General features: G+C 43.0%; 2 protein-coding genes across 4 annotated transcripts in view; one reads left to right on the top strand and one right to left on the bottom strand.

Annotated features, from left to right (window-relative positions):
• The window catches only part of YME1L1 (YME1 like 1 ATPase), a 44,048-nt gene extending 41,648 nt beyond the window's left edge, over positions 1-2,400 (bottom strand). For both annotated transcript variants that reach the window (XM_032243816.1, XM_032243817.1), the window contains exon 1: positions 2,075-2,400. In XM_032243816.1, the coding sequence (XP_032099707.1) occupies positions 2,075-2,107 (33 nt within the window). In that variant the 5' untranslated portion in view covers positions 2,108-2,400. The remainder of the gene's footprint in view (positions 1-2,074) is intronic.
• A 28-nt stretch (positions 2,401-2,428) lies between these two features.
• Positions 2,429-12,634, top strand: part of MASTL (microtubule associated serine/threonine kinase like) — a 38,141-nt gene continuing 27,935 nt past the window's right edge. For both annotated transcript variants that reach the window (XM_032243814.1, XM_032243815.1), the window contains exons 1-2: positions 2,429-3,472; positions 8,756-8,893. In XM_032243814.1, the coding sequence (XP_032099705.1) occupies positions 3,050-3,472; positions 8,756-8,893 (561 nt within the window). In that variant the 5' untranslated portion in view covers positions 2,429-3,049. The remainder of the gene's footprint in view (positions 3,473-8,755; positions 8,894-12,634) is intronic.

Genomic DNA, 12,634 nt, shown 5'->3' on the forward strand with positions numbered 1-12,634 from the left:
GGGCGGATCTTCTGAGGTCAAGAGTTCTAGACCAGCCTGGCCAACATGATGAAACCCTGTCTCTACCAAAAATACAAAAATTAGCTGGGCATGCTGGCACATGCCTGTAATCCCACTACTCCAGAGGCTGAGGCAGGAGAATTGCTAGAACCCAGGAGGTAAAGGATGCAGTGAGCCGAGATCACACCACTGCACTCCAGCCTGGGTGACAGAGCAAGACTCCACCTCAAAAAAAGAAAAAGTTCATTTTCTGTGTCTTCCTTTTACCATTTAATTTCAAGTGTATTCAACCAATTGATCAACTAGGAATTCCAAATGTGTTGATGATCTTTCAAAGCAAGAAATGCCTGAGTTCCCACCATATCTAAACCCTGTTAAGACTGCCTATAGTACTTAAAAATCCTTTATCATCTCTACCAACATCACATACTACTAACTCTTCATCCAGTTGATGGGAAATTGTCCTAAAATCAGGCCTCTTAATGTGAACTAAAGAAAAGAGTTTAGTTTCAAAAATTTTAACATGATATTCAATAGGCCATGTCAGACTTCTTTATCAAACAATTGCTAGGACTCCTCCGGACACTGTCATCTTGGTAAATAACACCTTCAATGCATCCATCTGCTCAAACCCAGAAACACCTCTCTCCATCATCTCTCATGTCTGATCCCTCATGCAATTCCTTTTTGTTCAAAATATGTCTCATTCTCTTCTTTCCATAACCATTTCAACTGCCTTAGTAGGGGGGTATGCTCAACCAATAACACTTCCATTCTTGCTCTCTCCTATTCCCCATACAGCAAAAAGCCAGAGTCTTTTAAAAATGAAAATCTAATGTTTTAAAACTTTCAATGGTTCCCACCCATAACATATCCTTAACTCCCTGTATGATATGTCTCAAGTCTTTTCTCTAACCTCTTTTGTCTAAATAGTCACACTAGTCTTACGCCTGCGATATTTGTTCACTCTTTGCCTGGCTAAGTCCTACTCATATTTACTTCCTATCAATATTAAGAGATGATTCCACATTTGCTTTGCTCACCTGGTATATAACTGATGCCCAATAAACAAGCAACTGCTTCAATTTGTTAGCCAGTACTGGCACCAAAAAATTAAAAATTCTTAAAATGAGGGGGAGTAAAAGTTACACAAAGAAACACAATCATATGTCTAAACCAAGAGCGTTCATTTTCTTAAAAATAATTTTTAAACAAATCAAATCTATCACAGGCCGGGCGTGTGGCTCACTCCTGTAATCCAAGCACTTTGGGAGCCGAGGTGGGCGGATCACCTGAGGTCGGGAGTTCAAGACCAGCCTGACCAACACGGTGAAACCCCATCTAAAAAAAAAAAAAAAAAAATTAGTTAAAAAAAAAACTATCACAATGTTACCATCAAAAAAAGAGACTGGAATGAGGCAAGAATAAAACATTGTCACAAGTGATTACTCACAAAAGGTGTAATGAAAACCCTTGAAATCATTTTTCTCTTCACTACCTTTTGTTTTACAAAACAATAAGGATGAGGCTTGGAAATACATACATTAGTTATTTCTGTAAAAAGAGCAAAAAAATGCATGACTTGCCATTCAAATTATTATACCATGTTTGGGTCAAATTTAAATTCCATTTAAAAGGAAAGAAAGAGCAGGGATCAGGGTTGTGAACACTAAAGCCAGTGGAAAGTCAGACGAAAAGGGAACATTTAGCCGCTCCCTTTACACCTACGGTGGAGACATTTCCCCCGTCCCCACCCCCGAACGCCGGACACTGAACAAAGCCGGACGGATTCTCTAGCAAAAATTCCACTCAATCAGTTCGATAAGCCCGGGTCTCTCTCTCTCCATCACGCTCACATCCCGCCTCTGCCCCAAAAAGCTTCATCCTCAGCCATCAAGTCTCCGGCCCACTCTCAGCGTTGTCTGCTGATCCACTCCACAATCATGCGACTAGCGATGAGTTAATTGCTTCCTTCCTAGAGTCCCTTTAGAGAAATCGCTCCCACAAACGCAATATGCAAACAGCCGCAGGCAGGTCGGAAGGGGAAAAAAAAAGGACTGAAAGCCGGGCTCACCTGGGGTTGAACCGTGCTCGACAAGGAAAACATCTCCTACGGGCCCTCAGCGACCTCACCCGCCTGCCGAAACTGCCCCTCTGTTCCTGGCCTGGCGGGGAGGCGCTGAGCCCTTCTTTTTTGCTTTTTCTCCGCCTCGTTGCCCCTCACTCCTCCCAGAAACGGAAAATGGCCTCCCCTTCCTACAGCTACTGCAACGACAGACAATCCGCCCCGGAAGACGAGGCGCTAACGCAACAGTACTTCCGGGGCAAGTGGGCTCCCTCCCCACCGAGTGCTTACGCGTTCTTGGCAGCCCCAATGTAGTTGATATTTACAAGGAACATTACTTGTAAACATATTTACAAGTCCTCAAAGGTCTTTAGCTGTTTTTGTTTGTTTTTTTTAGACAGAGTGTGGCTTTGTCGCCAGGCTGGAGTGCAGTGGCGCGATCTCGGCTCACTGCAACCTCCGCCTCCCGGGTTCAAGCAATTCTTCTGCCTCAACCTCCCAAGTAGCTGGGACTACAGGCGCCCGCCACCACGCCCGGTTAATTTCCTTCAGATTTTCTAGTTTCCATATGAAATCTTCTGACTAGGTCTTGAGCAATAAGGTCTTTTGCTACAATTTAGTGCTCTTTCCCTCACACTAAATCGAAAATTCTCCCTGTTGGTTCTCATCTGTTTAAGTCAAGGAAATTACATCCTGGGAAAACGTCTGATGACAGGAGCGGCCACCCGCATCCTGCCCATCCAGTTTCTCCACATTCTGTGCCTTCAGTAGCTTCCACACCTCATCCCTGGCCGTCGCTATACTAGAGTCCGAACTGGTTTCTACGCCTCTAGCGGGTGGGAGGTCGTGTCGGGGAGAAGGACCGCTTCCCACGAGACTCGCTAGGAGGCCGGGAGAAATCTCTTCAAAGCCTGCGATTTAGAGTCCACTCCCAGTCGTCTCGTTTCTGGTCCAGAACTGTTTGTGCCTCCTCCCTGATGACGAATGATGTCAGTGGGGCCGCGGTCACCACCCACGAAGACTCTACCACCGTGGAGTCGGGGCTTTCCCGGCGTCCGAGCCCTGCAGCATCTGCTGAGGGGAGGTGACGAGGGCGGGACGCAGCGGCGCGGTGACGTCACGGCCGCGCGGCGTGGGCGGAGCCTCACTTTGAACCCAGTTGGCGGGAGTGGCTGCTGGCAGAGAGGCGGCGGCTGCGGGTTCGCTGTAGGCTGTCCAGCGATGGAGCCCACCGCAGGGAGCGAGAAGGATACTGGAGGAGGCGCGGCTACCGAGGAGGGCATGAATAGGATCCCGGTGCCAAGACCGCCCTCCATTGAGGAATTCAAAATAGTGAAGCCCATTAGCCGGGGCGCCTTCGGAAAAGTGTATCTGGGTCAGAAAGGCGGCAAATTGTATGCAGTAAAGGTAGGAAGTCAAGGAGGAGCAAAGGAAGGGGTCACGCCCTTCGGCTCTTCTTCCTGCCCTCCCGTCGTGGGCGGGCCCCGGGGCTGCTGGATCGGGGAGTCTGGGTGGCCCGACTTGCTGAAGCCTGCAGAGCCCTGCGAGCTGACTTCTTTTGGGGACGACTTCAGCGGTCGGGTCGGGTGTCTTGCCTCTGCTCCGCCCTTCCCTCCATATCTTGGATGCCCAGTGAGAACAGCAAAGTTTGACCCCCTTCTCCCTGCTCAACGTTAGCAAATGAGGAAACTGAGGCCAAAGGCAAAGGGACTTGACCGAGGTGATTACAACGGCCTTAGTTCAACATGAACGTAAAGTCGAAGCCCTGATTCGTAGTCTCACCCAGACTTGAGTCAGGTTTCCAAATCCAAAAGGTTTTTAGTAATTCGTGGTTTTGTTTACCTTGTTTGTTTGCTTTGACGTGCAGAATTGCCGAAATTTTTCTACCATAGAAAAGTGATTAGTTTGTAGGCACTGATGACTTTTTAAGTTTAACTCTTAACCAGGAGGAAGATGCGCTGTTTTCTGATAAGTCTTTAATAGTTCTTTTTTAAGACGGAGTGTTGCTCTGTCGCCCAGGCTAGAGTGCAGTGGCACCATCTCGGCTTCCTGGAACCTCTGCCTCCTGGGTTCAAGCGATTCTCCTGTCTCAGCCTCCCAAGTAGTTGGTATTACAGGCGCGCTCCACCACGCCCGGCTGATTTTTGTATTTTTTTAGTAGAGATGTGGTTTCACCATGTTGTTTTCGTCCTGTTGGCCAGGCTAGTCTCGAGCTCCTGACCTCAGGAGCCACCTCCGTCCACCTCGGCCTCTCAGAGTGCTGGGATTACAGGCTTGAACCACTACGCCTGGCCCTGTTCTTATTTTTTTTTTTTTTTTTTTTTTTTTTGAGGCAGAGCTTTGCGCTTGTCGCCCAGGCTGGAATGCAGTGGCGCAATCTGAGCTCACTGCAACCTCCGCCTCCAGGGTTCAAACGATTCTCCTGAGTAGCTGGGATTACAGGCATGCCCCACCACACCTGGCTACTTTTTTGTGTTTTTAGTAGAGATGGAGGTTTCACCATGTTGGCCAGGCTGGTCTCAGACTCCTGACCTCAAATGATCCTCCAGTCTTGGCCTCCCAAAGTGCTGGGATTACAGGCATGAGCCACCGCACCTGGCATTATGAAATTTTTGTGTTAGTATTACCTATTCGTTTGATGTATCTTCTGGATTCTTTTTACTCATTTGGCCTTTGCCAGGATTGAGTTTGGAATATTCATTAAATTTGTAGCTGTCACTTCCAGGTTATACTCTAGCTTTGCAGTTTGATGTAGATTAATTTACAACCTGTTGTATAACCAAAAGATCTCATTAAGTGAGCCCATTGTTTTCTCTTCAAATCTTCTATTGTGAAATCTAGAGTGCACTTTTATGTAGAGTAGGTTGAAATATGTCCTAAGCCGATCCTTTGTCCATGCAGCAGTATGTATCATTCTAAAAACATTCAACGTGTATCAAGCTGTTCTGTTCATTCTTGGTACTCATCCATTCCTGTGGTTTCACATTACTCACATTGCTGCACTGAGTGAAGGTGGTAAAGGAAATGGGAAACCAGCAACCTGTCAGTGGGATTTCAACTTCCTATTGGACATTGTCAAGTGAATATCTAGCACACACGTCCAAATTATACTTGCCTAACCTTAACCAATTCTCTCCACCTAAATGCCTAAACTCTGAACCTCCTGTATTCTCTCTCTCCATTTAATGGCACCACTGTCATCCCTGACCTTCAGACTAGAAACCTGAATCCTGAATCATTTTAACTTTATTTCATTTCTATATATCTCTCAGTGTTCCTGTCAACTTTCATCTCCTTTAGCCATTCTTTTTACCCATTTCCATTCACAAGTCCCTGTCCAAGTACAGGCTTTCACTTTTCCCCCTATTTGTTTACTTATAAAGGTACAGGCCTGATACAGTGGCTGTAATCCCAGCACTTTGGGAGGCCAAGGCAGGTGGATCACCTGAGGTCAGGAGTTCGAGACCAGCCAGGCCAACATGGTGAAATCCCATCTCTACTAAAAATACAAAAATTAGCCAGGAGTGGTGGTGCCTCCCTGTAATCCCAGCTATTCAGGAGGTTGAGGCAAGAGAATCACTTGAACCCGGGAGGCAGAGGTTGCAGTGAGCTGAGATTGCACCAATGTACTCCAGGCTGGGTGGCAGAGCAGGACTCTGTCTCAAAAAAATTAAGTTAAATTAAATTACATTTTAAAAAGGCCAGGCACGGTGGCTCACGCGTGTGGCCTGTAATCCTGCACTTTGGGAGGCCGAAGTGGGCTGATTACCTGAGGCCAGGAGTTCAAGACCAGCCTGGCCAACATGGCGAAACCCCGTCTCTACTAAAAATATAAAAATTAGCTGGATAGTGGAGTGCGCCTGTATTCTCAGCTATTCAGAAGTCTGAGGTAGGAGAATGGCTTGAACTCAGGAGGTGGAGTTTGCAGTGAGTTGAGATCATGCCACTACACTCTAGCCTGGGAGACAGGGTGATGCTCTATCTCAAAAAAAAAAAAAAAAAGGTACAATTCAGTGGCTTTAGTAAATTACATAGTTGTATAACCATCACCACAGTCCAATTTTAGAATATTTCCATTGCTGAAAGACCTCTTCTGCTCCTTTACAGTGTCTACCCCATTAACACCCCCAGCCCCAGATAGCCACTAATCTCCTTTCTGTCTTTACAGGTTTCCCATTTCCAGACATTTCATAGAAATGGAATCATACAATAAGTAATCTTCTGCATCTGGTTTTTTTCATTTGACATGATGTTTCTGAGGTTCATCATGCTTTATTTCCATATGTAGTCTGTTGGAAGAGCCTCCTAACTAGAATCATTATCTTCATTTTTTCATTCATTTTTTACACGTAAACTTATATGTAAATTCAAGTTCAAACTCCTTAGAAAAGCAGTCATGCCCATAGTTCTGGCTCCATATTTCCACTGTATCATCCTCATACCCTGTCTTTTAGCCACAGCAGACAATTGGCTAGTGCCTCAATGCTGTGCATTTTCTTGCTTCTGTGCTTATGTTTATGCTGGTTCCTTCTTAAGTGCTTTTCTTCCACCCTTTTCCACCCTTCGCCTATTTTTTTTTTTTTTTTTGAGATAGAGTCTTGCTCTGTCACCGAGGCTGGAGTGCAGTGGCACATCTCAGCTCACTGCAATCTCTACCTCCCAGATTCAAGAGATTCTCTTGCCTCAGCCTCCCAAGTAGATGAGATTATAGGCGCATGTCACCACGCCTGGTTAATGTTTGTATTTTTAGTAGAGACGGGGTTTTGCCACGTTTGTCAGGCTGGTCTCGAACTCCTGACCTCGTGATCTGCCCACCTTGGCCTCCCAAAGTGCTGGGATTACAGGCGTGCGCCAACACGCCCAGCCTCCACCTGTTTTATTCATGTATTAAGATTCGTCTTAGCTCCCCTTCAAACCTTCCCTGATCTGTCAGACCGACCCATCTCACTGAATTGGTTATTTTATATGTTCCTGAGAGCTTTGCTTTTCCTTCTACAGAACTTAATCATGATCAGTTGTTGAAATGAAAACAGCCATCCATTGGTTCTATCACTATTTGCTTAGCACCCAACCTCTTTGTGTCTAGGAACTGGAGAACAATGGGGAAGAAAACAAACAGGTCCTCATAGCCAGTAGAATGATAGGAAAAATCATGTTACTGGCTTGTTTTTTCAATTTCCCTTGGCTTTCTTAAAGAAAGAAGTTAAGGCAGGCCGGGCACAGGGCCTCACGCCTGTAATCCCAGTACTTTGGGAGGCCGAGGCGGGTGGATCACAAGGTCAAGAGATCGAGACCATCCTGGTCAACATGGTGAAACCCCGTCTCTACAAAAAATACAAAAAATTAGCTGGGCATGGTGGCATGTGCCTGTAATCCCAGCTACTCAGGAGGCCGAGGCAGGAGAATTGCCTGAACCCATGAGGCGGAGGTTGCAGTGAGCCGCACCATTGCACTCCAGCCTGGGTAACAAGAGCGAAACTCCATCTCAAAAAGAAAAAGAAAGGAAAGAAAGGAGTTAAGGCAGGAATTTACCATGTAGTAATGATTTTATTAAATGCTCTAATAAATAATTGAAAGAAATATGCCTAGCTGGGCGTGGTGGCTCGGGCCTGTAATCCAAGCACTTTGGAGGCCAAGGTGGGAGGATCACCTGAGGTCAGGAGTTCAAGACCAGCCTGACAAACATGGTGAAACCCTGTCTTTTTTTAAAAAAATAAAATAAAAAAAAATATATATATATATATATATATATATCTTTGTATATATATAATATATATAAAGCAATATGCCTTTTTTTCTTACAGCAGTCCTGAGAATTGATCCCAGTGTTACTGACTACTCAGTTTAGTATTGCAACATTATTTTTATTTATTATTAGTTTTATTTCTATTTTGTTATTAGTGTTAGGTTTCCGTAGTTCTAATCATTGTAGCTTAAGTTTCTTTTCTAGGCAAACTTCCAACATTATTTGTCTTTCTGATTCTATTCCCATCTATCAAAGAATCAGAAGTTAAAAAAAAAAAATTAAGTAGTTACTCCATGCCCAGGTTCCTAGTTATCTGTGGGCTTATGAGGAATGTAACTGTCTTTTGACTTTGTTATCAGAACAATGTAACAGAAATTTTTTCTATTAATATGCAGAACAGTCAGGGAGCATTTGTTTAATTTTTTTTCCTTCTCAAAAGAGACTGTGATATTTCTGCCATTTAATGCCAAGATAAGAAATTCTATCTTGAAGATTTTTTTTTTTTAAATCTTAACTACTTTTTTGTACACAGTTTCCTGATAGCAGTGTAAGGTCCACATGACATCTATATGTGCTCTCTATGTTAGCATTTTCATGATGGCAACTTTAAAACCTGAGATCATTCTGTAACTAAAAAATAGAGGCAGGGAACTGTGGCTCACACCTGTAATCCCAGCACTTTGGGAGGCCAAGACAGGAGTATTGCTTGAGGCTCATTTTAGGCCAGCCTGGGCAACATGGTGAGACCTTGTCTCTACAAAAAAATTAAAAATTAGCCAGATGTACCGGTGTGCGCCAGTAGTCCCAGCTACTTGGGAGGCTGAGGCGGGAGGATCACTTGAGCCCGGGGAATCAAGGCTGTACTCAGCCTGGGTGACACAATGAAACTCTGTCTCAAAATAAAATAACATGATATCACATTTATTTTATTTTATCTATTACAGGTTGTTAAAAAAGCAGACCTGATCAACAAAAATATGACTCATCAGGTACAAGCTGAGAGAGATGCACTGGCACTAAGCAAAAGCCCATTCATTGTCCATTTGTATTATTCACTGCAGTCTGCAAACAATGTCTACTTGGTGAGTAAATAATTTTTACATTGTTTCTGTAACCATTCAGCAGTCAGTGAACCCAGTGGTTTAAGAGAACCATGTCTGGGTTCAGAGAGCTTGCATTTGAATTCTGGTTGCACTCACTACCTTGGCAAATTTATCTGTTATATTAATTAGACTTCTCCAAAGAAAAAGAACCAATAGGACATATGCATATGGTGTGTGTGTATGTGTATGTATATATACTTAGAGAGATGGACTAAGGCTCACACCTGTAATTCAAGCACTTTGAGAGGCTGAGACAGGAGGATCACTTGAGGCCAAGAGTTCGAGACCAACTTGGGGAGCATAGTGAGACCCCATCTCTACAAAAAAATTAAAATTAAAAATTAGCTGGACTTGGCGGTGTGCAGCTAGCTAATAGAGTCACCATTGCACTAACTGCACCCCAGCGTGGGCCACAGAGTAAGACTTCGTCTCTATTAAATAAATAAGAGAGAGAGAAAATTTTAAGGACTCAATTCCATGATTGTGAGGGTGGCAAGTCTGAAATCTGCAAGGTAGATTGGCAGAATGGAGACACAGGGAAGGGTTGATGCTGTAGATCTAGTCTGGAGACAGAATTCCATTTTCCTCTGGGACCTCAGTCTTTTTTCTTTTGTTTATTCGTTTTTTAATTTTAAGATAAAATTAAAATTAAATTGCCACCCAGGCTGGAATGCAGTTGTATCATGGCTCACTGCAGCCTCCACGATCTGGGCTCAAGTGATCCTCCTGTCCCAAGTACTTGGGACAACATGCATATACCACCACACCCAGCTAACTTTTAAAAAAATTTTTTGTGGAGATTGGGTTTTGCTATGTTTTCTAAGCTGGTTTGAATTTCTGGCCTCAAGCGATCCTCCTCCCTCAGCCTCTCAAACTGCTGCGATTACAAGTGTGAACTACCATGTCCAGCTCCTCTTTTTTGTTGTTGTTAAAGGCCTTAAGCTGATTTATTGAGGGCTAGCTACATTATTATGAAGGATAATTTCCTTTACTCAAAATCTACTGATTTAAATATTAATCTTATCTAAAGGATACTTTCATGGGGACATTTCAACTGGTATTTGACCAAATATTTAATATCAGAGTACCATGACCTAGCCAGATTGATGCGTAAAATTACCCATTGCACCTCAGTTTCCTCATCTGTGAAATGGAGATAATAATAGTACCTACCTCAAAGGGTGTTTATGAAATTTCAGTAGGTTAGTATAAAACATAAAAGCATAAAGTAGAATAGTGTTAAGATACATAATGCTAAAGATATTTGTTAAGTAAAAGACATAAAAGAGAAATACTTTATAAAGCTAGGTATAAAGAGGGAAAGATACTGGGAAGCGATGGGTTTTGGGTGTGTGGACTTTGAGAGTTGCTTTCTTCTAATTCAAGGCTGCAGCTTGCACTCCACTGAGGAATTTGGTGGGGGTAGAGGTCAGGCAAGGATGACAGGTATTTTGACTACAAATCCCAGAGGTTCTTCTGACCTCACAAATGATCTGTGGATTAAATGTTTGATAACTCCAATAGCTTCTGTTTAGCACAATACAAATGTTTTTCCATGAATGGATGGGCCTTTAGGATGTAGGTTCTAGACGTGGGACTTATATGTTTATTAACAGAAATCTTATTCTTTTCATAATTTGGTTACCTCCAAGTGTGGAAACCGTTTATGCTCGATATACTAAAGACCTCTTGGAACTCTGAAACATAATTGTGCCACACTTCAACTTTTTGCTGTACCAAAAACCCGAGACTAAACAGAACTCTACTATGGAAGAATATTATATCCAGCGCCAAGCTATAGACGTAAAAATTCACGATATGCTATAAAAATGATATCTAATACTCTTCTTATACTCTTCTTGTGCCTGATGGTTCAATATATTTCCAATCTTTCTTTTTTTTTTTTTTTTTGGAGACAAAGTCTTGCTCTGTTGTCCCAGCTGGAGTGTGGAGTGCAGAGGTGTAATCTTGGCTCATTGCAACCTTCACCTCCCAAGTTCAAGCAATTCTCCTGCCTCAGCCTCCTGAGTAGCTGGGACTACAGGTGCATGCTACCACACCCAGCTAATTTTTTGTATTTTTAGTACAGATGGGGTTTCATTGCGTTAGCCAGGATGGTCTGGATCTTCTGACCTCGTAATCTGCCCGCCTCGGCCTCCCAGCGTGCTGTGATTACAAGCATGAGCCACTGCACCCAGCCATCTTTCATTTTTTGAGTATATGTGAACTGATGTTAAATGTGGTACAAAGATTTAATGGGAAAGCCAGAAAACATTTGAAATTAAAAAGTTTTTTAGGACAGTTGTAAGCACCTTTTTTTGTTTTTTTTGGACTAATTTAGGAAAAGTAAAAGTTTTTTACAAACCAGTTATTTAAGTGTATGGTGTAATGTGATCATACTGTAAATACTACAGTAGTCCCCCCTTATCCTTGGGGGTTACTTTGTAAGACCCCCCAGTAAGTACCTTAACATGCATAATACCAAATCTTTTATATGTTTTTTCCTGTATATACATACCTATGATAAAGCTTAATATACAAATTAGGCCCAGTAAGAGATCAACACCAATAACCAAAAATAGAATAATTCTAACAATATACAGTAGTCTCTTTTTATCTGTGGTTACTTACCCTCTATCACCCACAGTCTGAAAATATTAAATGGAAAATTCTAGAAACAATTCACAGGTTTTAAATTGCACCCATCTTGCTTCATCCTGCCTTGTCTTGCCTGGGAGATGAGTCATCCCTTTGTCCAATGTGTCCGCCCTGTACATGCTCCTGTCAGTCACTTATGTATCAGATCTCAGCTATTAGATGGATTGTCAAGGTATCACAGTGCTTGTATAATCTTTATTTCACTTCATTATGTCCCCAAAGTACAAGAGTAGTGATGCTGATAATTCAGATATTCCAAAGAGAAGCCAAAAAGGGCTTCCTTTAAGTAAAGACGTGAAAGTTCTTAATATAAAAAGAAAATTGTTGCCGAGGTTGCTAAGCTCTATGGTAAGAACAAATCCTCTACCCATCAAATTGTGAACAGTATGTTGTTATAATTATTCTATTTTATCATTATTTATTGTTGTTAATCTCTTACTGTGCCTATACAAAAATTAGCCAGGCATGGTGGCTGGCACCTGTAATCCCACCTACTCAGGAGGCTGAGGCAGGAGAATTGCTTGAACCCAGGAGGCGGAGGTTGCAGTGAGCCAAGATTGCGCCACTACACTCCAGCCTGAGTGACAGAGCGAGAATCTGTCTCAAAAAAGTAAATAAATAAAGTTTATCCTAGGTATGATGTATAGGAAAAAACATAGGCTATATAGAATTTGGTACTATCTGAGGTTTCAGGCATCCACTGGGAGTACTGGGATACATTCCCTGCAGAGAAGGGGGAACTGCCGCACTGTAATCCCAACATTTTGGGAGGCCAAGGCAGGCAGATCATCTGAGGTCAGGAGTTCGAGACCAGCCTGACCCAACATGGTGAAACCCTACTAAATATATAAAAATTAGCTGGGTGTGGTGGCAGGAGCCTGTGATCCCAGCTACTCAGGAAACTAAGGTGGGAGAATTGCTTGAACCCAGGAGGCAGAAGTTGCACTGAGCCAAAATCTTGCCATTGCACTCCAGTCTGGGCAACAAGAGCAAAACTCGGTCTCAAAAAATAAAAATAATTAAATAAATAAATAAAGTAATAAAACTTATATGAATGTGCTC

Source organism: Sapajus apella, unplaced genomic scaffold (assembly GCF_009761245.1).
Source record: "Sapajus apella isolate SASKATOON/1434 unplaced genomic scaffold, GSC_monkey_1.0 scaffold53, whole genome shotgun sequence".
Classification (NCBI taxonomy): domain Eukaryota; kingdom Metazoa; phylum Chordata; class Mammalia; order Primates; family Cebidae; genus Sapajus; species Sapajus apella.